Consider the following 24,487-nt stretch of genomic DNA (forward strand, 5'->3'; position numbering starts at 1 on the left):
GCAGGCATCCAAATTGCTTGGAGCGAAACGTACTTACATTTAAATTAGAAGGTATCGCATCATTCCAAACCCTTCACTAATTCTCCCTTTAATTGTATCATGCCAGCAGTTTGTTCTCCATCACAAAGAAGGTGTATAGCAAATATTCTGTTTACATAAAAAAACACAAGGCCCAATTCAGCAATGCACACAGCAGAAGCGCGGGTTTGAAAAAGGCTGTAATATTCTGATTCGCTGTGCTTTCATTGAATCATTACAGTGCAGAAGGTGGCCATTCGGCCCATTGAGTCTGCACTGCCACCCCGAAAGAGAGCACCCTGTCTAGGTCCATGGACCCACCCTATCCCTGTAACCCCACCTAAGCTTTTGGACACTAAGGGGCAATTTATCACGGCCAATCAACCAAACCTGCACACCTTTGGATTTTCTTGTCCATTCTTGACCATTTCTTGTCCAGTGAAATGGTACTTCAGGAGAGAAGGCTTGCTGTGTCAATCAAATCACACCAAAATGCATCTTCATTTGGTTTCCTCTTAATGTGATTGAAGTTAAATTGCGTCTGGTTCCAATCTTAAATGAGGCAAAAATTAGGTTTTGTTTTTTTTTGTTGGAAAGTTGAGCTTCTTATGGTGAAATGGACCTTTGATCATAACCCTTTGAGCTATGCAGATTTGGCACATGGATTTCAAGATATTGACATGGTCCAATGTTAGAAATAAAGGTTGGCCATCACAATGGGCACGTTGCCAGCTTTCCACTGGATGAAGCTGGTTTGGGTTTACGTGGCATAGAATAAGACATTCTTGCGCCCAGTTTATGGGTTTAAAACAGATGCACTGAGGCCCATTTTAACAACCAATGCTTTGCAACCCCAGAACAAACACCCAACTCAGAATTGGGTGGGGCCAGGTAAGCGGTACCTCCAGCAGGCCTTGGGTGCACTATTTGGAAAAGCATTCTTCTGCTCTGATTTTCTTTTGACGTGGATACAGGTTCTGTCAGTCAATGACGATATTACAGATCTACCCAGCTCTGAGGCATACCAGATAACCAAAATTTGTCCCTCTTCCACTGTCCTCCCTTACATCACTGGGGGCAGCACGGTAGCATGGTGGTTAGCATAAATACTTCACAGCTCCAGGGTCCCAGGTTCGATTCCCGGCTGGGTCACTGTCTGTGCGGAGTCTGCACGTCCTCCCCGTGTGTGCGTGGGTTTCCTCCGGGTGCTCCGGTTTCCTCCCACAGTCCAAAGATGTGCGGGTTAGGTGGATTGGCCATGCTAAATTGCCCGTAGTGTCCTAAAAAGTAAGGTTAAGGGGGGGGTTGTTGGGTTACGGGTATAGGGTGGATACGTGGGTTTGAGTAGGGTGATCATTGCTTGGCACAACATCGAGGGCCGAAGGGCCTGTTCTGTGCTGTACTGTTCTATGTTCTATGTTCTATCACTTGCCATGTACGACTGAGGGAACTGCTGCTGGCATGCAGTCTGTTGAAATAACAACTGAAGCACAGTTTTGCCCTGACCACAAGCTCCCGATTGGGCCACGCTGAGGCTGCAGAGCCCCCGTGGTTCCCCTGTTGCTTCTATACTGTCAAAGGTCCCTCCATCACCCTGTAGTCTCTGCTCCCACACTCCAGTGCTGAAAAGTAAACTTTGAATCCTGGAGCGTTCATTTATTCTAATAAATGTTCAGGAAGTGAAGGCATGGAAATTATCATAAAAGTCATGGTAACCAAACCACATTAGCCTTCATTTCTTTTTCTCTCTTCAATTTCTCTTCCTCTCTCCCCCTTAACTTTCTCTGACACTTGTCTCTCTCACCCTTACCCCTTTCTCCCAGTCACTTCTGTCTTTCCTCTATCACTGAACCGTCTCTTCATTTCTGTTTTCCTTTCTGCTCAATCAGACAGAAAAGCTCGGAACTGGAGTGGCCCATTCAGCCCCTCCAACCCGCTCTGCCATAGAGTAAGATCATGGCTGATTCTCAACCTCAAATCCCTTTTCCCATCTGATCGCCACATCCCTGGATTTCCTTTGTACCCAAAAATCTACTTTCGTTTTCAGTCTTGAATATCCTCGACGAGGAAACATCCGCAGCCCTCTCGAGTGTAGAATTCCAAAAATTCACAATCCACATCTGACTATGGCGTGGTTAGCACTGTTGCTTCACAGCTCCAGGTTCCCAAGTTCGATTCCCGGCTTGGGCCACTGTCAGTGCGGAGTCTGCACGTTCTCCCCGTGTCTGCGTGGGTTTCCTCCGGGTGCTCTGGTTTCCTCCCACAGTCCAAAGATGCACGGGTTAGGTGGATTGGCCATGATAAATTGCCCTTAGTGTCCAAAAAGGTTAAGTGGGTGTTACTGGGTTACGGTGATAGGGTAGTGACGTGGGCTTGAGTAGGGTGCTCTTTGTAAGGGCCAGTGCAGACTCAGAGGGCTGAATCGCCTCCTTCTGCACTGTAAATTCTATGATTACAGCAAATCTTCCTTACCTTCACACCCCAGACCCCTTGCAATAAAGGCCAACGTGCTATTTGCCTTCCCAATTGCTTGCTTTACTCATAATGGAAAGGATTCAGTCACATAAAACCTCCAAATGGAATTGGTTGCCTTGCTGATGAATAAAGCAGAACACACACTGAGTTTGCTAAGCTGGATCACTGGGAGCGCATGCAGACTCACTGCTCCCGGTATACTCCTCGAGGCGCAAGCGGAGATTCGGGATTGATTCCCGCTGGCGCTCGGAGCGAAACTGGCGCGTCATTCAATGGCACATAGTAAACTTTTTAACAAGGATCGGGGTTTTCGCTGGACCTGAGCAGGGAGGAAGCCAATCTCTCTGACAGGTCCCACTCCTCAGAAATCGGGGTGCCCAATAGAATACCATTGCAGCCCCCCCAGATCACTGGCAAGGCCCCCACCCCCTAATCACCGGCAAGGACCCAACCCTCAACTCCCCCCTAAGAGCCCCCTCAATCCCTCTATTCAGCCTCCATTGAGTCTCCCCATTTAGGCCCCATCCCTTGGTCATGGCAACCTGGCACCTTGCACTCCAAGGGGGGGGCGGGGGGGGGGGGGGGGGCAAGGGGTTGAATACTTTCCCCACACTTGCCTCCAATGTGCCAAGAGATATCCTTCAGGGGAGTTGGGTGTTGGGGGGGGGGGTTACTTGGGTTGAGCTCAAGGAGCTCTGGTCGGGGGTCTTTACTGGGATTGGGGTAATTTGCATGGTCGTCACATCTGTAGCCTTTAAACCTTTAATCCTTCAGCATGTCAAGATCAAAGATCTGTGAAAAGAATGTGAAAGTCTTCTCTCTGTAGCTTTAGACACTTTAAACTCTCCCAGCATGTCAATATTAAAGATCTGTGAGATGAAGATAAAAATCTTCCCTTTAATGTGGTGGAAACCTTTGAAATGGTTTTCTCACAGTCATTTTCATTGCCCTTTAACATGTTTGAAGCCTCTGTGCAAGCTTAAATTTTAAAATCTAAAATGAGCTTCTTCTCTCCTGGGGGCTGAAGCCCGGACATCACAAGTTTATTGAAGAGCATCAACAACTTGAAGATATATCATGCTTTTAATGTAGTCCAGTAGCCCACATTGCTTCATGGGAACGTTAATAAATAAATTCAATCAAATAAAAATTTGGCTCGACATGACATTGGGTAAGATAACCAAAAACAGCAATAGTTGCTGCACTATCAAAAGAGAAATAGTATCAAAAAAAGCTGAATCTGTCAGATGTAATAATAATCTTAACTGGCCTGTGGGATCAATCCGAGGTCCCTTTGCCCTTGCAAGTAGTTGTAACTGACCCCATGCTACTATTTCAAAGAAGACCAGGAGAGTTATCCCTGGTGTCCTCATCGAATATTTATCCCTTCGTCACAAATCACAAAAAACGATTGATCTGATCATTATCACGTTGCTGCTTGAGGGAGTTTGCTGTGCCAGGATTGGCTGCCATGTTTCCTGCAGCACAAGTGACAACACTTCAAAAGTCCTTCATTGACCGTAAAAGCACTTACGAACGTAAGTTGGGGAAGGCACTACACAAATGCACATCTTTCCACCAGACTAATTCCCGGGATGGCAGGACTGACATATGAAGAAAGACTGGATCGGCTGGGCTTGTACTGACTGGAGTTTAGAAGAATGAGAGGGGATCTCATCGAAACATTTAAAATCCTGATGGGACTGGACTGGCTAGATGCCGGAAGAATGTTCCCAATGTTGGGGACGTCCAGAACTAGGGGTAACAGCCGAAGAATAAGGTATAAGCCATTCAGGATTGAGATGAGGAAGAGCTTCTTCCCTCAGAGAGTTGTGTACTTGTGGAATTCTCTACCACAGAAAGCTGTTGGGGCCAGTTCGCTGGATATATTCAAGAGGGAGCTGGACATGGACCTCGTGGCTAACAGGATCAAGGGGTATGGAGAGAAAGCGGGAGTGGGATACTGAATTTGCATAATCAGCCACGATCATATTGAATGGGATTGCAGGTTTTAAGGGCTGAATGGTCTACTCCTGCACCTATTTTCTATGTTTCCGTTCCCCTTGGGTGCAACGTTATGACACGATTGGCCTCAAGGTGTTCATTGCAAACCCCGTAAAGGAGAAATCTCAGTGAAAATAAGTGAAATTCGATCTTGAAAAACAGGATGATATCTATCATCTTTTGAGCAATGCTAATTTCCTTCGAACCAGGCTGCATTTACATAAATGAACAAAAACAAAAATACGCCCTTAACAGCGGACTACTGCGAAGATCCTTAGCAACGCAAGTGTAAATGCAAAGCAAGTATTCAATGCTGTGCCAACAGCAATTTAATTTGCTGAATACTTCCATCAGTGATTCTTTCATCTGTAATTGCCCAAAGCAATACAAAACACTCAGAATTGGGTTGCCTGAGAGACCCGTAAAGGAATGTGGATTTAGGAGGTTTGGCATCATCTACAGGATTAGCAGAATGGAGGAGTTCCTCTGAAGGGGACAGAAATATTCACTTTGTATGCAGCCAAGCTAATTCTCGTATTGTTTCTTCAGAAGCAAGTAGAATAAAGGAATTGTGCGATTATCTGTTGGCTCCCACAATGACACTCATAAGTACAGCCTAAAGATCATTAGTGGCCTGTCACGTGTCACCTTAGCTCAGAATGGAGCATATTTGCCTTGAAATAGGAAGTTTGTGGTTTCAAATCCCACATCAGCACTTGGCTGCTTCTCATGTGCAAGAACGAGAGAGTACTGAATTTTTAGAGTTGATGTTAATCTGTAGTCCAGTCTGCTGGTGCAGGTAGAGATTCAAGATCCAGGATGCTGCTCCAAATGAGAACACAAAACCTCTGCTCAATATTCCTCACTCAATGGTACCACCAAATTATGGATCTACTGCCTACTGGCCATTGCCATGTTGCAAGTGTGTCTCTTTCTTTAAGAAACATTGACTTCCCTCCACCAGTCCCCCATCAAAAAAAAATCAAGCATTATTGTCTGCACCATAAACTTCAATCCTCTTTCTCAGCACAAAAGCATCCAACTCCTACTCAAAGCTGTCAGTTGATTCTGGGCTCTCTTACCTCTGACAGTATCATAAATGTAGGAACTGCAAGGGTTAATGAAATGTATAACTCACCATTAGAGGGAGCTAGATGTACAAGTGTATCAGACATTGATGCTAAGCCTTATGAGGGAGAGGTTGAGGAGAAGGCTAGAAAGAAGAGTGATGGAAAGATAGAGTGAGTGAGAGCAAATCATAACAATAATAATCGCTTATTGTCACAAGTAGGCTTCAACAAAGTTACTGTGAAAAGCCCCTAGTCGCCACATTCCGGCGCCTGTTCGGGGAGGCTGGTACAGGAATTGAACCCGCGGTGCTGGCCTTGTTCTGCATTACAGTTAATTATATAGTATTGAGTTTAGTAGTAAATGAGTGTAGATTATATGTTTATTATCAACTGAATTATCTCGGAGTAAGTGTCGAATGCAAATTAGTAGTGTTAATAAATTTATAGCATTGTTCAATTTAAAACTATTTTGTGGTCTTTGTGAACACTACGCCAACCATCCTAAATTTAGCAAAACAAAGAACACCACATTACCTTCTATGTTGTGTTTTATCTCATCTTTGCTGCTACCTTGGGATGGAAAGTCAGACAGCAGACTGGTGAAGGACATTAGGAAGCAAAAAGGATAGAAATTGCTCCGCAGTTCACTGTAACTTTGACTGAAGGTCCACGGAAATGCTGGAGAATTGGCGTAAGCAGAGATTGCATCATTTTCCCACAGGTCTCCTGTCGAGGTTACAGTGTTGTGGTGGTGGGGATTGTTGGGCGTGGTTGATAGAGCTCCTGTGGAAATTAAACCTCATTATTTATGAGCTACATCAGTGATTTATTCAGCCTTGCAAAGCTGGTATTCAGCCAGGATAGGAAGAATGTTTCTGTAAAATAAACAACTCCTCATTAATTCAGGGTAGTACGTTCCCAAGGAACACCAGTATAATCCTCCATTGCTGAAGCTGCTTGTGCGATCCATTTTTTACCTCTACTCTCCAATCTCTCTCTATTCTCACTGTAATTTTGTGAGGTTCTCTAATGTATCAGTCTTCTTACAATGTAGGGAAGTGTCAGCTTATTCACTTCGGTAGTAACAGAAAAGCAGAATATTTTAAAAAAGATCCTGGGCGGGATTCTACGGTTCCCGATGCCGAAATCGCGTACGGCGATCAGCCGGAGAATCCCCGTTGGCGCCGAAATCGGGGGTGGCGGTGTTTTTGCGATGCCCCGCCCCCCCTCCAAAATGATGCCATTGAGTTGGCCTCAGGATATTACCTGAGGCCCTCCCCCGATGCACCGCCCCCAGAGGACCGAGTTCCCAACGGCATGGGGCGTGTGTGCTAATGTTTTCCGGGAACTCGGCATGGTGGCTGCAGACTAAGTCCAGCGTCGCCACAGTCGAGCGGGGGAGGGGGGGGGGGGGCTGATCCGTGGGCGGGGAGAGCTTGGCACAGGCTGGGGGCACTGGTGGGGAGTGGTCCGGGGTTGGCGAGCCTGGCCAAAGTGGATCACTATTTGGCAGGCAGGGTCTGCGCGACCGGCGCCATGTTGTACGGCGCAGCCGCTGCAGGCCGCCGCTGTGTACATGCGCGGCCACAAACCCAGCAATTCTCTAGCCATATCCGCAGCTAGAGCCGGGGGGATTTACACTGTGTGCCTGCTAACCCCCACCAGACGGAGGATAGGTGACTGTTTTGCGCTGTTTCTTCGGTTGTAAAATGCTACTGTTCCCATGCCGGCGTCAGCACTTCGTCTCAGAATCGGAGGATCCAGCCCCTGAAACCTCTCAATGCCGATGTACAGAAATACTTGAGTGACTCGATGAACACAGAAAGTTAGCATGAAGACACGACACAGCAATTAGAAAGTCAAATGGCATGTTGGTCTTTATTACAATAGAACTGGAGGAGACAAACAAGGAAATCTTGCGACAATTGTATGGAGCTTTGTTGGGAACCCACCCTCAATCATGTGAAGGTGAAAAGGGTAAATTTAACCTCCTCTCTTGACCTTTCCACAGCCTTTGATACGTTGGCCACCCCAAGTTCCTCCAATGCCTCTCTACTGTCGTCCAGCTAGGCAGAACTGCTCTCACCTGATTCCATTCTTGTCTATAACAGTGCGAACATCATGCCTATCTCAGCTTATCTGCCACTGGAATGCTCAATCATGTCTTTGTTACCTTTCAACTTAAACACTCCTGGCGAGTGTAGCACATCCTTCCCTCCATAAACCTGAGCCCATCCAAAACTCCGCAGCCCACTCTTAACTCAGTGATACACAAGAACATAAGGGCCAAAATTCTACCCCCCCCCCCCACACACCCCTGCCCCGTTCTGAGATGTTTGGGGGCAATGTGAAATTGGATGGACAGGATTCCCTCTTGGTTTCCACATGCCCCAAAATGAATGCAATTTTATGCTGGGGGTGGGCAGGACCTCAGGTGGGCAGCCCACCCTTGCCCCAATGAAGGCCCTTAACTGGGCACGAAATGGCCACTTATGGGTTCTTCCCGCCCAGTCCCAATTTTAAGGCTGGCTGGGGGCCCCTCCATTAGAAGGCCTCTTCTGACTGGGAGTGCCCTTCCCTGAAGGCCTGATAACCGCCTGACCTCCGTTCCCTCCCCCAGCCTATCCCCTGAGATCCAATCACCCCCCACCTCCCCTTGCAACCCCCCCACCCCCCCCCCCCCCCCCCCCCCCCCCCCCCCCCCCCCCCCCCCCCCCCCCCCCCCCCCCCCCCCCCCCCCCCCCCCCCCCCCAGACATGACGGTGTTCTGCAATCTGGTTTTCAGCAGAAGGGAAGATTCAATGTTCCTGACGCGACACTAACCTTTCCTGGCAAAGTTCACCAGAACTGGACTGAATACTGCTTCACGCTCCTGTGGGAATTAATTAACAGCAGACGTTATTGCAACTCTTTCTTTTTGCCCTCCCTTTGCAACTCCCCTCATTTATATATCCAACTTGCTTCTTGCAATAATACTTCATAATCTAGCAATATACAGCAGTCACGTCCAGAAAATTCCCTAATTGCTGCTTGGGAACAATAGGTCAATTGTTCAGGTTAATGGAGCTTTGTTTTATATTTAGCACGCATCAGGTACCAAAACAACTTGCTTAATTGCAGGTGAAGTAAACAGGCGTCTTAGACATCCATTCGAATGTGTTCCCGATCTGGCCAGATCTGAGATAATTAGATGCCGAATTAAAGCCTCACAATTAATTAATTAATCACAGCCCATCCTGACTTAATTTACTCTTGTACAGTTACCTTTCTTGCGACTCAAACTTGCTTGAATATTAAGTAGGACATTATCAGGAAGCACACACACGCGCAGAGGTGACAGGAATAAAACAGTGCGATTTGCATTATTAATGATTTCCAAGTTGTGGCATCCTCGAACTGTCTCCTGGGGCTTCCTGCACTCATTACCACACAAACCGGAAGCCACACACTAACAGTAGTTACAGCTGGTTTAGCTCACTCAGCTAAATCGCTGGCTCATCAAGCAGGACAGCAGCACGGTTCGATTCCCGTACCAGCCTCCCTGGACAGGCACCGGAATGTGGCGACTAGGGGCTTTTCACAGTAACTTCATTGAAGCCTACTCGTGACAATAAGCGAATTTCATTTTTTTATGTGAATTTTGTACTCTGGGCACTGGGTGTAAGTCTGCAGAGGTGTACCCTTGGAGTTGGTATTGAGACCACTTCTCTTGTCGCTGTATACCAATGACCTAGACTTGGGTATGGGGGCATCATTTCAAAGTTTGCAGATGGCAAAGAGATCAATATACAGCAGAGAATAGTAACAAATTTGAGGAGGTCTTGGTCAGAATAAGAAAATGCACAGACCTTCGAGGAATAAATTCAATATCGAAAAAGATTAACTGCACTTTGGAAGGACCAATGCTGAGAAGCAGCATAAACTAAAGGGTACAATTTCAAATGGATTGCAGGAATAAAGAAACCATCAATGTACATTATTATTTGACGAACCTGGATGGTTGAGCAGTTTTTTGAAGAATATACATTTTAAGGGTAAATCTAAAATTGCTCCCAATGGTCTTAACCTCATGTGAATGACACAGTGCAGAAGAAGGCCATTCAGCCCATCGTACCTGTTGCACTTGGGAGTGGAACAATGGGCTGATCACTTGAGGGGATATTGCCGTGCTGTAAAGTGAAGTCCTCGCTCTTAGACCATTTCAACAGGATGCGACTAATTGCAAAATCAGCCAGATGAGGGCGTGCCTGCCAACAATCAAGTGGCGTGCAAGTGTGATACTTCTAATGAGTAACACAGGGGAGCGCTCCGGTTCCCGTGGTGAAGGTAAACTGGAGCCAGGTCAGTCTCCACCATGGATAACAGGAGAAAAAGGGGCAGGCGTACACTTCTAATCGCGCCAGCTCCAACATTGAACATGTCATCACTAGTCCCAAGGTGAGGTTTTCCAAATTTGATAACCCGAGACCCCTCAATTTGTTTGGAAGGTATGGTGGCATAGTGGTTAGCACTGCTGCCTCACAGTGCCAGGGGCCCGGGTTCAATTCCGGCCTTGGAAGACTGTGCGGAGCTTTTATGTTCTCCCCCTGTCTGCGTGGGCTTCCTGCAGGTGCTCCAGTTTCCACCCACAGTCCAAAGATGTGCAGGTTAGGTGGATTGGCCATGAGAAAGTTTCCAATAGTTAGGTGGGGTTACGGGAGTTTGGGCTTAGGTAGAGTGCTCTATGAGGGTCGGTGCCAACTCTTTGGGCCGAATGGCCTCCCTCTGCACTGCAGGGATTCTAGGATTCTTCTATGATTCTCTGTGGGAACCATCTCAGCGCAAGACCCCAATTTCTTAACTTCCGGATGGGATACCCCCACGTTGCTATGCCCCCGGGTGAGAAGGGATGAACTGGCTCCTTTTTCTTTATTCAACCTCCTCGTTTGGTCGGAATAAGATTAGTTTTGAAAGAATCCCTTCCCTTGCAGATACCTATGCCCAGCCCACTATTTATGTTTTTAATAGGAACCAATTTAACCAGGATTACTTGGCTTAAAAAAAGAGTGAGTTCTTTAACTACTAAACACAAGAAAATGACGTAACACATGCTTCTACGAACTCATATGGATTAGAAATGAGAATTGAGTAAAATAAAGTATACAAAATAGTCCTAAAACTGTCTGTGAGGAGTAGATGATTTTTTAATTTCCAGCTGTGCATATTTTCATTGGTGATGGTTAAGGATGCAGATAGTGAGCTTGCACCATGTATCTCCAACCTGGCTGGCTCCATTGCAGGAGGAGACATCGCATAACCAACACCCTCCCTAGCCTTTTCATTACCAGGCATGTTTCACGATGAATCATAGCCACTCAGAGGATTCGACAACCTTTGGAAAAGTAAGGTCTCTTCCATGCCCCTTCCATTCTAATCATGCTATTTCAATGTCCTCCATCGCCCTTCCACAACCACATGTTCAATATGCATTATCTACAGATCCAGTGAGCCATATATTACCAATGGCAAGTGTTGAAATGCTGAAGACAGAAAATACCTTTCAGAAATCTGCTTTGAAAGTAAATTACTGTACCTACAACCCTAGAAAAGTATCAAATAGTGCCATCATTGTAACAGCGGCTTTATCCACTTTACACCTCTTAATCCTGTCCAAACAAATATACAGACACTGACAAGAGATCACAGGAACTTGTTATAATCTCAAAGATGTAAATCAAGAAAAGCAAACACCCCACTGCCACCTGCAGTGTCAATCTAGTAGTGAATCTTGGAGCTCAGCCAAGCATTCACAAGGAACCCACCAGACAACAGAAACAGATGGGCAGCCATCTGCTGTGGGATTCTCTATTGGCAGGATCCTCTGCTTCGCCGGCAGCGGACCCATGCCCCTGTGTTTCCCGATGGCATGGGGGTGGTGGCCACAATGGGAAACCCCATTGACCGACTGCGGGAATGGAGAATCCTGCTGCTGGCGGTGGTTCCCCGTCCCGGAAAACGGGGCTGGCAGGACAGAGATTCCCGCCCCTTGATTATTTGCCAAAAACCCTTTCTCTAAAGAGCGCTGGGAATGTAGAACGCGCTACCACAGAGAGTGGTTGAAGCAAATAGTTTGGATGCATTAAAGGGGAAGCTAGATAAACACATTAGGGGAAGGAAATAATGGGTTGCAATGAAGATTTAGATGAAGAGAAATTGGAGGAGGCTTGAGTAATGCATAAACACCTGCATGGACTGGCTGGACTAAATGGCCTGTATCTCCATTGTAAATCCTATATTCCATGTAAGTTTTTTTAAACTGGTATCATAGCATGTGACCAGCTTGTAAACCAAAAATAATATGAAATACTTCTGTTATTGTGGAATATCAGTGACCTAGAAATGTCCACCAATTACATCAATATTAAGCAGGTATGGTGGGGGCTGGGGGGATAGCTCACTTGGCTGAACGGCTGGTTCGTGATACAGAGCGATGCCAACACTTCCAGCATGGCTGAGGTTATCCATGAAGGCCCCTCCTTCACAACCTTGCCCCTCACCTGAGGTGTGGTGACCATCAGGTTAAATCACCACCAGTCAGCCCTCAAAGGGGGAGTGGCATATGGTGGTCTGGGACTGTGACAACAGGGGAGGTCTGTTAGCTCAATTGGCTGGATGGCTGGTTCGTGATGCAGAGTGACGGCAACAGCACGAGTTCAATTCCCGGATTGGGCGAGGTTAGCATGACCTTGCCCCTCGCTTGAGGCATGGTGACCCTCAGGTTAAATCACCATCGGTCAGCCTTCCACCTCAATGGGGATAGCAGCCTGTGGTCATCTGTGGCGACTTTCACTTCATTCATTGAGCAGGGAGTAGGATTTGCCTGTTAATGACCTGGAATTTCGATTGAAGAATCTTGTGGGCCTGCTATTCCTCAGTATTCATTTGGGCTCTCTTCCGAAAGGAATTCATGACTCTATCTCTTATTTGCAGGTGAAGGAAGCCATGCAGAGAATCCATGACAGAGGGAACATTGGAAAACTTATACTGGATGTTGAAAAATCCCCAACTCCCTTGGTAAGTCAATCTTGGCCCTTGAATAGCGAAGGAAATATGCCTAACATTATGGTACCCAGGAGAAAAATCAACAAGTGTGTTCCAGGATCATGTTGTCGATCCTGGTTTGCTTGTAAGTGGCCGTTCGAACCTATTCCGCTACTTTTAGTGGTTCATTTTGCTGACCTAGTCCAATTAGATTCTTATTTTAGGAATAAGTGACCACATATTTTGCTTGTATTGCACATTATTTATCTGCTATAATTATTTGGCCAATTATCCACCCATTCTGCAATTTAGTTGTACTCCTGCAATTGGTCGTAGCCCTCAGCATTGAACACCCCTTTCTCCTCCCACCTTTTCTGTCTCTCACTGTCAGTCTATTCTTATCCTTTTTTACCCCCGCTAACTTTCCTGTATTTTTCTCTCCTGTACTTCTCTTCTTGCTCTTTCGCTATTTCTCCTTTTCATTAGGGTAGCCGTGAATGTCTTCAGCCATTTAGGCCGAAGGTCTGGAATTCCCTTGCCTGTCCTCTCTTCAGCCGCTCTTTAATTTGAGGATCTGTTTCTTTAGCTCGGTGTCATTCTTTTTCTGATCGCATGCCTGTGAAGTGCCTTCAAGCGCTGTTTATTTCCAGTTTTATTTCAGTCTTTCAGAGCCTGGCTTCTTATTTCTCGTTTGCTCCGTCAACTGAATTCTGAGATCTCTAGCTTATGTGAGCCCTTTCCATCTTTATTGCACATGTATGGCCTGCATACTTTGACAGGCAACTTCACCTGTCACTCACCTGGCTCATTTCATGGGCGCGATTCTCCGCTGCCCACGACAGGTCGGAGAATAGTGGGAGGGCCTTCCCGACATTTTTCCCGAACTCTCGCTATTCTCCCCCCCCCCCCCCAACGGCTGCCCCACGACACGAATCGCTGCTCGCCGTTTTTTTACGGCGAACAGCGATTCTCCCCTAGCCGATGGGCCGAGTTCCCAGGCCTTTACAGCCGTTTTCACGAACGCAAACACACCTGCTCTCACCGTTCGTGAAAACGGCCGCAAAGTGCCGTTCCCGACAACCATGGCACCGATTGGCACGTGCCAAGGGTGGCATGGGCCCGCGATCGGTGGGCACCGATCGCGGGCAGCGGGTCCGAAACCCGCGCACTCTTTGTTCCTCCACCGCCCCGCAGGATCAGTCCGCGGGGCGGCTGAGGGGCATGACGGCCCGCGCATGTACGGGTTTGACACATATACGTGATGACGTCATCTGCGCATGCGCGGGTTGGAGCCGTCCAATCCGCGCATGCGCGGCTGACATCATCGTGCGCGTCAGCCGCCGTGACCCTTAGCGACGGTCGCTAAGCCTGCGATGCCGTGCTTCGCGGGGCCGCGCTGCTAGCCCCGACCAGGGGGGAGAATCGGGTCCCGGGAGGGGGCGCGGAGGCTGCCGTGAAACACGGCCAGTTTCACAGCAGCCTTTACGACTCTCCGCATTTGCGGAGAATCGCGCCCCATATGTCCCAACACAAGGTTCACAAGAATGATCCCTGGAATGAAGAGCTTGTCATATAAAGAACTGTTGAGGACTCTGAGTCTGTACTCGTTGGAGTTCAGAAGGATGAGGGGGATCTTATTGAAACTAACAGGATATCGAGAGGCCTAGATAGTGTGAAAGCGGAAAGGACGTTTTCACTCGTAGTTAAAACTAAAACCCGAGGCCACAGCCTCAGACTGAAGGGACGATCCTTTAAAACAGAGATGAGGAGCAATAACTTCAGCCAGAGGCTGGTGAATCTGTGGAACTCTTTGTCGCAGAAGGCTGTGGAGGCCAATTCACTGAGTGTCTTTAAAACAGAGATAGATAGGTTCTTGATTAATAGTAGGATCAGACATTATGGGAAAAGGCAGGAAAATGGGGATGAGAAACATATCAGCCATGATTGAATGGCAGAGCAGACCCAATGGACCGAATGGCCCAATTCTGATCCTTTGTCTTGTGATTTTGTCCCTACTAGGATCCCGCTCTGGTTCCTGCCTGACTGGCTGACCTTTTATACAAAGGTTTTTTTAAAATGAAAATTTAGAGAACCCAATTTTTTTTTTCCAATTAAGGGGCAATTTAGCGTGGCCAATTCACCTACCCTGCACATTTTTTTGGGTTATGGGGGTGAGACCCACACAGACGTGGTGAGAAAGTGCAAACTCCACACAGGCAGTGACCCGGGGCCGGAATCGAACCCGGGTCCTCGGTGCTGTGAGGCAGCAGTACTAAGCACTGCGCCACCGAGCCACCCCCTACAAAGGTTAATAGAGATCCCCTCCCCTACCGGGGGAGCTTGTATTCCGCAAGGAACACAGAGAAGATAATCATTCCCAAACCCGTAGGCTCTGTTTACACCCATGTCCCCAATGATTTCAGTACCCACAGGAAACAAAATTTTTTGTGCAGAAGGAAACACGAGCTCTCGGTTACAGGGGGAGAATGTACAGGGTTGGAGAACTGTCCAAGAGGTGGATATTGAACAAAAGAACAAAAGAATGACTAGAGTAAGATTAGGGCCAATCAAGGATAGTAGTGGAAAGTTGTGTGTGGAATCAGAGGAGATAGGGGAAGCGTTAAATGGATATTTTTCATCAGTGTTTACACTGGAGAAAGACAATGTTGTCGAGGAGAACACTCAGGTTCAGTCGACCAGGCTAGATGGAATTGAGGTTCAAAAGGAGGAGGTGTTAGCAATTTTGGAAAATGTCAAAATAGATAAGTCCCCTGGGCCAGATGGGATTTATCCTAGGATTCTCTGGGAAGCCATGGAGGAGATTGCAGAGCCTTTGTCCTTGATCTTTATGTCGTCTTTGTCGACAGGAATAGTGCCGGAAGACTGGAGGATAGCAAATGTTGTCCCCTTGTTCAAGAAGGGGCGTAGAGACAACCCTGGTAATTATAGACCTGTGAGCCTTACTTCGGTTGTGGGTAAAATGTTGGAAAAGGTTATAAGAGATAGGGTTTATAATCATCTTGAAAAGAACAAGTTGATTAGCGATAGTCAACACGGTTTTGTGAAGGGTAGGTCATGCCTCACAAACCTTATTGAGTTTTTTGAGAAGGTGACCAAACAGGTGGATCAGGGTAAAGCTGTTGATGTGGTGTATATGGATTTCAGTAAGGCGTTTGATAAGGTTCCCCACGGTAGGCTATTGCAGAAAATAAGGAAGTATGGAATTGAAGGTGATTTAGCGGTTTGGATCAGTAATTGGCTAGCTGAAAGAAGACAGAGGGTGGTGGTTGATGGCAAATGTTCATCCTGGAGTTCAGTTACCAGTGGTGTACCGCAAGGATCTGTTTTGGGGCCACTGCTGTTTGTCATTTTTATAAATGACCTGGAAGAGGGTGTAGAAGGATGGGTTAGTAAATTTGCAGATGACACGAAGGTCGGTGGAGTTGTGGATAGTGCTGAAGGATGTTATAGGATACAGAGGGACATAGATAAGCTGCAGAGCTGGGCTGAGAGGTGGCAGATGGAGTTTAATGCGGAAAAGTGTGAGGTGGTTCACTTTGGAAGGAGTAACAGGAATGCAGAGTACTGGGCTAATGGCAAGATTCTTGGTAGTGTAGATGAACAGAGAGATCTCGGCATCCAGGTACATAAATCCCTGAAAGTTGCCACCCAGGCTAATAGGGCTGTTAAGAAGGCATATGGTGTGCTAGCCTTTATAAGCAGGGGGATTGAGTTTCAGAACCACAAGGTCATGCTGCAGCTGTACATAACTCTGGTGCAGCCGCACCTGGAGTACTGCGTGCAGTTCTGGTCACCACATTATAGGAAGGATGTGGAAGCTTTGGAAAGGGTTCAGAGGAGATTTACTAGGATGTTGCCTGGTATGGAGGGAAGGTCTTACGAGGAAAGGCTCAGGGAATTGAGGTTGTTTTCGTTAGAGAGGAGAAGGCTGAGGGGTGACTTAATAGAGACATATAAGATAGTCAGAGGGTTAGATAGGGTGGACAGTGAGAGTCTTTTTCCTCGGATGGCGATGGCCAACACGAGGGGACATAGCTTTAAATTGAGGGGTGATAGATATAGGACAGATATCAGAGGCAGTTTCTTTACTCAGAGAGTAGTAGGGGTGTGGAACGCCCTGCCTGCAACAGTAGTAGACTCGCCAACTTTAAGGGCATTTAAGTGGTCACTGGATAGACATATGGATGAAAATGGAATAGTGTAGGTCAGATAGGCTTCAGATGGTTTCACAGGTCGGTGCAACATCGAGGGCTGAAGGGCCCGTACTGCGCTGTAGTGTTCTATGTTCTATGTTCTATTGAGTGATACAAAAGCTTTGGTTTACTCGCAGTCGATTCATCAAGGTTGCAGCTGGCACCAAATGTTTAAATCCTGTTTTTAATAGTGGGCAAGAGAGCCAAGTGTGCAAAAAAAAGTGTCCGAAATGAATTGACTGTTAAAAGAAAGTTCAATGGTTCAACTGGAGTCACTATCGTGACGTAGGATGTGGCAGCCAATTTATGCACTGCAAGATCCCACAAACGGCAATGACATAATGACCAGATAATCTGTTGTTATTTTAATGATGACGTTTGAACGATCGGGAATGTCAATCAGGAAGTGAAGACTCACCTGATATCCCTTAAAATCTTGCTGAGGGATCTTTTATATCCGCACGTAAAGGCAGATGGGGCCTCGATTCAATGTTCCATCCATGGGTCGCCACCTTTAAAATGTCAGCCTGGATTACGACTCTGGAGTGGTATTTATTTTTGCTGTAGAATTTTGTGATTATGTCAAACGCTGCCACGGTTCAATTTATCTGTGTTGGTAAGAATGATGAATACTTCAGTCAAAATGTTCCCCCGGGCCACCTTTTCTCCAACGAAAGTCCCAAATCTAGATTGTATCAATAAAATAGTTGGCCATGAATGCTCTTCAATAAATAAATAATATTGTTCTTTCAAACTTCTGCCATTTCTTGGCATTATAGCTTCAAGTGAACTATACCCGTTACAGCGAAGGCAATGTAACACGTCCAGAATGAACAGTTGATTTACAATCTGATGGTTTTTAAAGCTCCGCATCATTGCACTTTGTGCCTTTCCTTGTTTCTGGGTCAATTAAAGACCAATCGATTGACATTAATTGCCATGATTATTCACACCTGGGATGGTAGAAGAATAGTTGGATGTCATCCTTTCCAACATCTATCAATTCCTGTGAATGCTGACTGACTGCAATGGTAAATTGAACCCGGAGAGAATCAGGGGCCCCTCGAGGCTTCACTGATCGATCTGAAGATTCCATCTGTTATATGTTACAGTTCATTGCAACACTGCTGATAGGCCACAAGACGATGGCTGCCTGGCTCACAAGGTGATCAGATGATGTGGCTCACAACAGCAACTGGTGCCGTCGTAACTAGAATTAGCTATTCAGCATCAGCATTTTTCAAACAACCTGGGACGTGGAGATAAAATAGGTCAAACCACTCGATTGGTCTGTGGGGATGTTAGCACAGTGGCTGACATGGGTGACTGTCTTTCTACAGGGCAGCACCGTGGTTAGCACTGCTGCTTCAGAGCGCCAGGGACCCGGGTTCGATTTTGGGCTTAGGTCACTTGTCTGTGGGGAGTATGCACGTTCTCCCCGTGTCTGCTTGGGTTTCCACCGGGTGCTCCGGTTTCCTCCCACAAGTCCCAAAAGACGTACTTGTTAGCTAAATTGGACATTCTGAATTCTCCCTCTGTGTACCTGTACAGGCGACAGAATGTGGCAACTAGGGGATTTTCACAGTAACTTCATTGCAGTGTTAATGCAAGCCTACTTGTGACAATAATAAAGATTATATAAGTAAATCTACAAAATGGCAATTTACAGCAGAACAATTTTAGACGACATTTCAAGGACACAATCAGCTTCCCATCAGGTTTATTCTTATAACACCTTGCATTTATATAGTGCCTTTTGATGTAAGCTGCCCAAGATAACTTCAAGGACCATTATCGAACAAAATTAGACAAATAGTATCCCTACTGTGCAGAAGGAGGCCATTTGGCCCATTGAATTTGTGCCGAGCCTCTGAAAGAGCACCCTACCAAGGCATACTCTCCCTCCCTATCCTTGTTACCCCGCCAAGCCTGCAGCTCCATGGACACTGAGGGGCAATTTTGCATTGCCAATATACCTAAGCTGCACATTTTTGGACTGTGGGAGGAAACCGGAGCACCCGGATGAAAACCAAGCAGACACAGGGAGAACGTGCAGACTCCAGACAGGAAATTGGACAAGACCTGAAAGAAATAGCGGGAAGTCAGGGAAGTGGGATTAATTGGAGTGTTCTGCTAAAAATCCCAAATCCATGCATCCAGAGGCCAGTCACAACACTCCTCAATGCTTTGCAGGTAGCAGCCTGCCTCTACCTCCTTCCAGGCAACAAAGGGAGCACCACATTGAAGTGTCTGTGAGCAGAGGGCATTACAACAGCTCAGTCAATAATGGTGTTATATCTCTTTGATATGCCTTTCGCAATGTTTGTAAATACACCATAGAGAGGATCAGTGCATTGCTCTAGAATTGTTGAGTGGCACATACAATAACAGGTTAAATATAAATCTGCATGTTCTTGCCAATGCATGTGGAGATTGGAGCCAGAAATCCAACCCTCAGTCACCAGACAGATTTGAAGACTGTGGCCATGTAATTCCAGCATTGTTAAGTCAGGGGCTCAGCCATACGTTCTCTGCTGACAATCACCGACCGGGGATGTGTGCATCGCTTCCCTGGTTAGCATTTGTAGGCCATTCCTAATTTCCATTGAGAAGGAGATGGTGGTGTGATGCCTTCATTAGCTGATGCAGTCCATGTGATGCAGGTACACCCGCAGTATATTCAGCAAGGGGGCTCCAAGACATTGACCCAACAACACTACCATTTTCTTTCAAAGTCTCTCATGGTGCACGGTATGGAGAGGAACCTGCAGGTGGTGATGTCCTCGTACGGAAACTGCCCTTGTCGTTCTAAGTGGTAGAGGTTGCAGGTTTGGAAGGTGTTGCTGAAAGAGCCTTGATGAGTTGCAGCACAACGTCATGTAGATGGTATACACTGCGATGATTGTAAGTCAGTGGTGGGTCAAACATGGGTTGATGATCAAGCGGGCTGCTTTGTTCTGGATGGTGTTCTGCTCCTTGACTGTTGTTGGAGCTGCGCTCATCCAGGCAAGTGGAGAGTATTCCATCACACTGCTGACCTGTGCCTTGTACATGGTGGACAGGTTTTGGAGAGTCAGGAGGTGAGTTATTCACAGCAGAATTCCTAACCGTTGACCTGCTCTAGTAGTTACAGTATTTATATGATTACTCCAACTCAGTTTATGGTCAATGGTAACCGCCAAGATGTCGATGGTGGAGGATTCAGCAATGGTAATGCCACTGAATGTCAAGGGAAGATGGTTAGATTCACTCTTGTTGGAAATGAAACGATATGAAATTCGCTAATTGTCACAAGAAGGCTTCAAATGAAGCTACTGTGAAAAGTCCGTGGTCGCCACATTCCGGCGCCTGTTCTGGGAGGCTGGCACGGGAATTGAACCGTGCTGCTGGCCTGCATTGGTCTGCTTTAAAAGCCAGTGATTTAGCCCTGTGCTAAACCAGCCCCTGAGGTAAGGTTGTCATTGCCTGGCATATATGTGACACAATTGTTAATTTATGTTTGATTTCTTGATTTCCAATCTTTTTATTGGTCCATCAATCATACCATGATATGCCGAGTCTCATCCAACACTGTTGACTTAGGGGCCGGACTTCACTGAGTCATTGGGTGATTTGTCAGCCTGTATTTCACAGCATGCAAAGCAGGTCCCTCGGTCACATGGCACCTTTCGGTCAATCCCTCAATGAGACTGAATGTAGACTTATGTAGATGAAGATTTCAGCTATTATACCAGAGAGTGTCAAGGACACTTGCAGATTTTCTCTCCTGTCAGTGAGTGGGCATCTCCAGGAAGAGGTGAGATACTTATGGTCTGGATGTCACTGATATATCAATGGCTGAGAGTGCATCTATGTCCTTACCAGTGATTATAAGAAGCGCCTCTGTATTAGGTCCTCCCTGTCGACTGTGGCGTCAGATGCAGAGCCAACCCTGGGTACATCAGAAACTCATTCTTACAGTGCCAGTAGCCCTGCTCAATGGCTGCCTTGATCTGATGGTGACTGGTGTTAAAACGCTATCCTGGCACTGTTTCCAGATGGCAGAGTGGAGTGTGTCACCACCTCCGCAATGGGTAACCTTTGTCGCCGTGAAGCCGGCCACAGACCTGATCCGAAAGATTAGGCAGGCTGGACTTCCTCAGGATTGGATGAGTCACGGCAGCTTCGAGGGAATCTTGCACAGACACGGAGGGATACTGTATTTTCATCTGCAAGCTGGACATTGATGCAGTGAAAATACTTTCTATTTCTAAATCTGCGTGCCTCCTGCAATGGTGCTTTGACAGCGATGTGGTACAATCCATCCCACCTTTCACTTGTGGAAAACCAGCTATTGATATAAACCCCTTTGTCCTCGGGCTCTGAGACGCCACATCTGTAGGTTAATTACTGTGCTCCCCCTAGCCTGGCAAAGAGGGCATTGGTGACTGGCACTATGCACCTGTGTGCGGCTGACTTTGAGATGCCATGCAAATTTGCAGCAGAACCATGGAAGGATCCAGCTGCATATAAAAGTTGAGGGCCAAGGTGACTTTGACTGCTATCGGAAGGGAGTGAGCACCAGTTTTTTGAGTGTTAGGTCTGCCTCCAACATGGTGCAGTTTGCTCTTGCCATATCCAGAGACACTGAAGCCTTCGACTACACCGCCTCTCATTCATGTCCAGGGAGCTGAACCTATCCCTGTGCACCCTCCGTTCAGAGTAATAGCACACCCACCCCCCCCACCACCAGCTTTCTGGGGGCTCTGCCACCTCATGCTCAGGCACCTTGGCTCTAGTCACATGATGCCGACGCTGCCTTTCCTCAAAATGCCGCATGTGCAAAGGTGGTGTGCTCATTCCTTCCTTCACGGCCTACGCACTCCTAACCCAGTGAGACCCGCAGTCTATAATGTCACCCACATGGCTGACGGAGCAAGGGGAGGTGAGCAAGTGCCCACACGAACGAGCCTTTTGTCTTTTATAGCCACTCCACCCCTTCCTCCCTGAGGGTAACCACCAGCCTCTATCCCAGAAGGAACTATAGCTTTGTGGATCCTGCTTTGCACAACTCTGTGTAAAGATTAGAATCCTGTACCTCTGTCTATCAGACCTGTTCCCATCTCTCGGGCCAAGCCTATTCCCTACAAATGCCCCATCTCATTTGTAACTGCCGCGTATGCAATTTACGCCATGCCCCCTTTCGCCCAGCTTTCTATATCACAAACACCGAGAATAGGGGCAGGACTTCCTGATCCCGATCCAGGCTGCCATTTTGAATCCTTGGTCCACAGAGTCTCCCCAACTACATGCAGATCCAGTCCATTCTGTATCTATTCTATCATCATCTTTCATAATTTTAAAGACCTTTATTGGGGCACCTCCTTCTGTCAAGGGAAAAGAACCCTTCGGAAGGATAGGAGTGATGTGATAACACTGGACAGAGTGCAGAGGAGATTTACCAGGATGTTGCCTGGGCTGGAGAGTTTTACTTATGAAGGGATTGGGGTTGTTTTCCTTGGAGCAGAGGAGACTGAGGGGGGACATGATTGAGATGTACAAAATTATGAGGGGCATAGATAGAGTCAACAGGGAGAAACGTTTCCCCTTGGTGGAGAGGTCAATGACTAGGGGGCACAGATTTAAGGTAAGGGGCGCAAGCTTTCGGGGGGATGTGAGGGGAAACCTTTTTCACCCAGAGGGTGGTGGGAGTTTGGAATTCGCTGCCTGAAAGGGTGGTGGAGACAGAGACCCTCATAAAATGTAAGAAATATTTAGATGTGTACTATCACAGGGCAGACAAGGCCATGAACCACGTAATGGAAAATGGGATTAGAATGGCGAGGTGTTTGTTTTTGAATGCTGCAAACGTGATGGACTGAACGACCTTTTCTGTGCTGTATGATTCTATGAGTCTGTGCACGGCATCCTGTCAATCCTTTCCTGATAGGCAGATCCACGCATTTTTAATATTGTCCTTGTAACTTTTGTCTGCACCCTCTGTACCCTTCTTAAAATGTGGTCACCAGAACTGCACAGAGTAATCTAAAATATGGTCTAACCAAGGCTTGATGCAGATTTAGCATAATTTCCCTACTTGTCTATTCTATCCCTCTGAGAATAAACCTCATGCTTGTTTTATTTTACATATGTGGCCCTGTTAATCTGTGATTGGTGTATTTGTACTCCAAGAACCCTTTGTCCCTCCACCCCACCTACACTCACACCTTCCAAATAATAAGTGGCCTCCCTATTCTTCCAATCAAAATGTACGACCTGACATTCATCTGTGTTGATGTCATGGCGGTGACACAGAGGGTAACTCCATACTTGGTTTACTAACTGGGACCAGAGGCCTAGGCTGCCCCCACCACTCACAATAATTATTCAGAATCACCTCTCACCTCCGTAGGTATGCGAATATGTATGCACACACACCCACACCCATAATTATGCTGGTTGCTCTTATTTATAACCCATCAAGACTGTACTGCGCACGGAGTCATCCACCTCTTCTTCATTGCTTCCAGATGGCGAATGACAGCACAGAGACCAGTGAAGCGGGCGAGGAAGAGGAAGATCACGAGGGAGACAATGGAAACAAGGAGCGCATGCCCTTCATCCAGTAGCTGCCACAGCAAGGGGAGAGAGCAAAGAGGAAAATCAAAACCTACATGTTTGAATTTACTTTTTGTTAGTCGCCGGGGCAAAGAACGATTTGAGGAGATCTCCCTGGTGCGCAAGTCAACAAATGCTGTCGTACTGTGCGTATTTGTGTCTGTCAGCCAAGCTACAAGCTGTTTGAATCTTAGTGATCTGAACTGCTAAAGTGCCATATCCTTTTCAGTGCAGTATTATGACCAACATTCTGTGTTAAGATCATTTGAAGAACAGATTCATAGTGTTATGCTTCTTGTTTCTAAAGTGGGCATAGCCCTTCTTCTGCGAGACTGTTGCAATTTTCAGTACGTCTCCATGTACCATTCAAGTACTCTTTTTTTTGTTGTTGCTCTCTATTGATTTCTTGTGCATGGTTTTGTTAACCCTGTTAGTGCCTGTGTTGATCCCGATATACGTCACTGACCAGCGACCATTCAGTAAGTCAGCGTTAAATATTCAAGACGTGCATCTTTTGCCAGTACAAGTGACAGGAACTGCTTCTGAACTTGCCGTACTCGGGAAAAGAAAAACGCACCAATCTATTTATCAGCTCTAAAGCATAAATAATGTGAATGGAGATCTCAGTTTGTTTACCTGTTGCATTGGTTGCATTTAGTGCTTTTGTTATTTTGTGCCTATCAAATAATGTTTACATAAAAAATGTAAAAAAATTTAAAAAACCATTAGCAATTGATTACTTGTTGAGTGTTTATTTAATTATTCAGAGGGGGAATACAAACTAAAGCGTGCGGGTGGAGCAGGCGGTGAAGGAGGCAAATGGTTTGTTGGCCTTCATAGTGAGAGGATTCGGGTACAGGAGTAGGGTGCAGGGATGTCTTGTTGCAACTACACAGGGCCTTGGTGAGGCCACACCTGCAATACTGTGTGCAGTTTTGGTCTCCTTATCTGTGGAAGCATGCTCGTGCTATAAAGGGATTGCAGTGAAGGTTTCTGGGATGGCGGGACTGACACAGGAGGAGAGATTGAGTCAGCTAGGATTATATTCACTGGGGTTTAAAAGAATGAGGGGGAATCTCATAGAAACCT

General features: G+C 46.7%; 1 protein-coding gene across 1 annotated transcript in view; it reads left to right on the plus strand.

Annotated features, from left to right (window-relative positions):
- LOC119971095 (synaptic vesicle membrane protein VAT-1 homolog-like) overlaps positions 1 to 24,134 on the plus strand; it is a 168,312-nt gene extending 144,178 nt beyond the window's left edge. The window contains exons 8-9 of the mRNA XM_038806247.1: positions 12,537 to 12,620; positions 23,311 to 24,134. Coding sequence (XP_038662175.1) covers positions 12,537 to 12,620; positions 23,311 to 23,409 — 183 coding nt within the window. The 3' untranslated portion in view covers positions 23,410 to 24,134. The remainder of the gene's footprint in view (positions 1 to 12,536; positions 12,621 to 23,310) is intronic.
- Positions 24,135 to 24,487: the final 353 nt, after the last annotated feature.

Source organism: Scyliorhinus canicula, chromosome 9 (assembly GCF_902713615.1).
Source record: "Scyliorhinus canicula chromosome 9, sScyCan1.1, whole genome shotgun sequence".
Taxonomy (NCBI): Eukaryota; Metazoa; Chordata; class Chondrichthyes; order Carcharhiniformes; family Scyliorhinidae; genus Scyliorhinus; species Scyliorhinus canicula.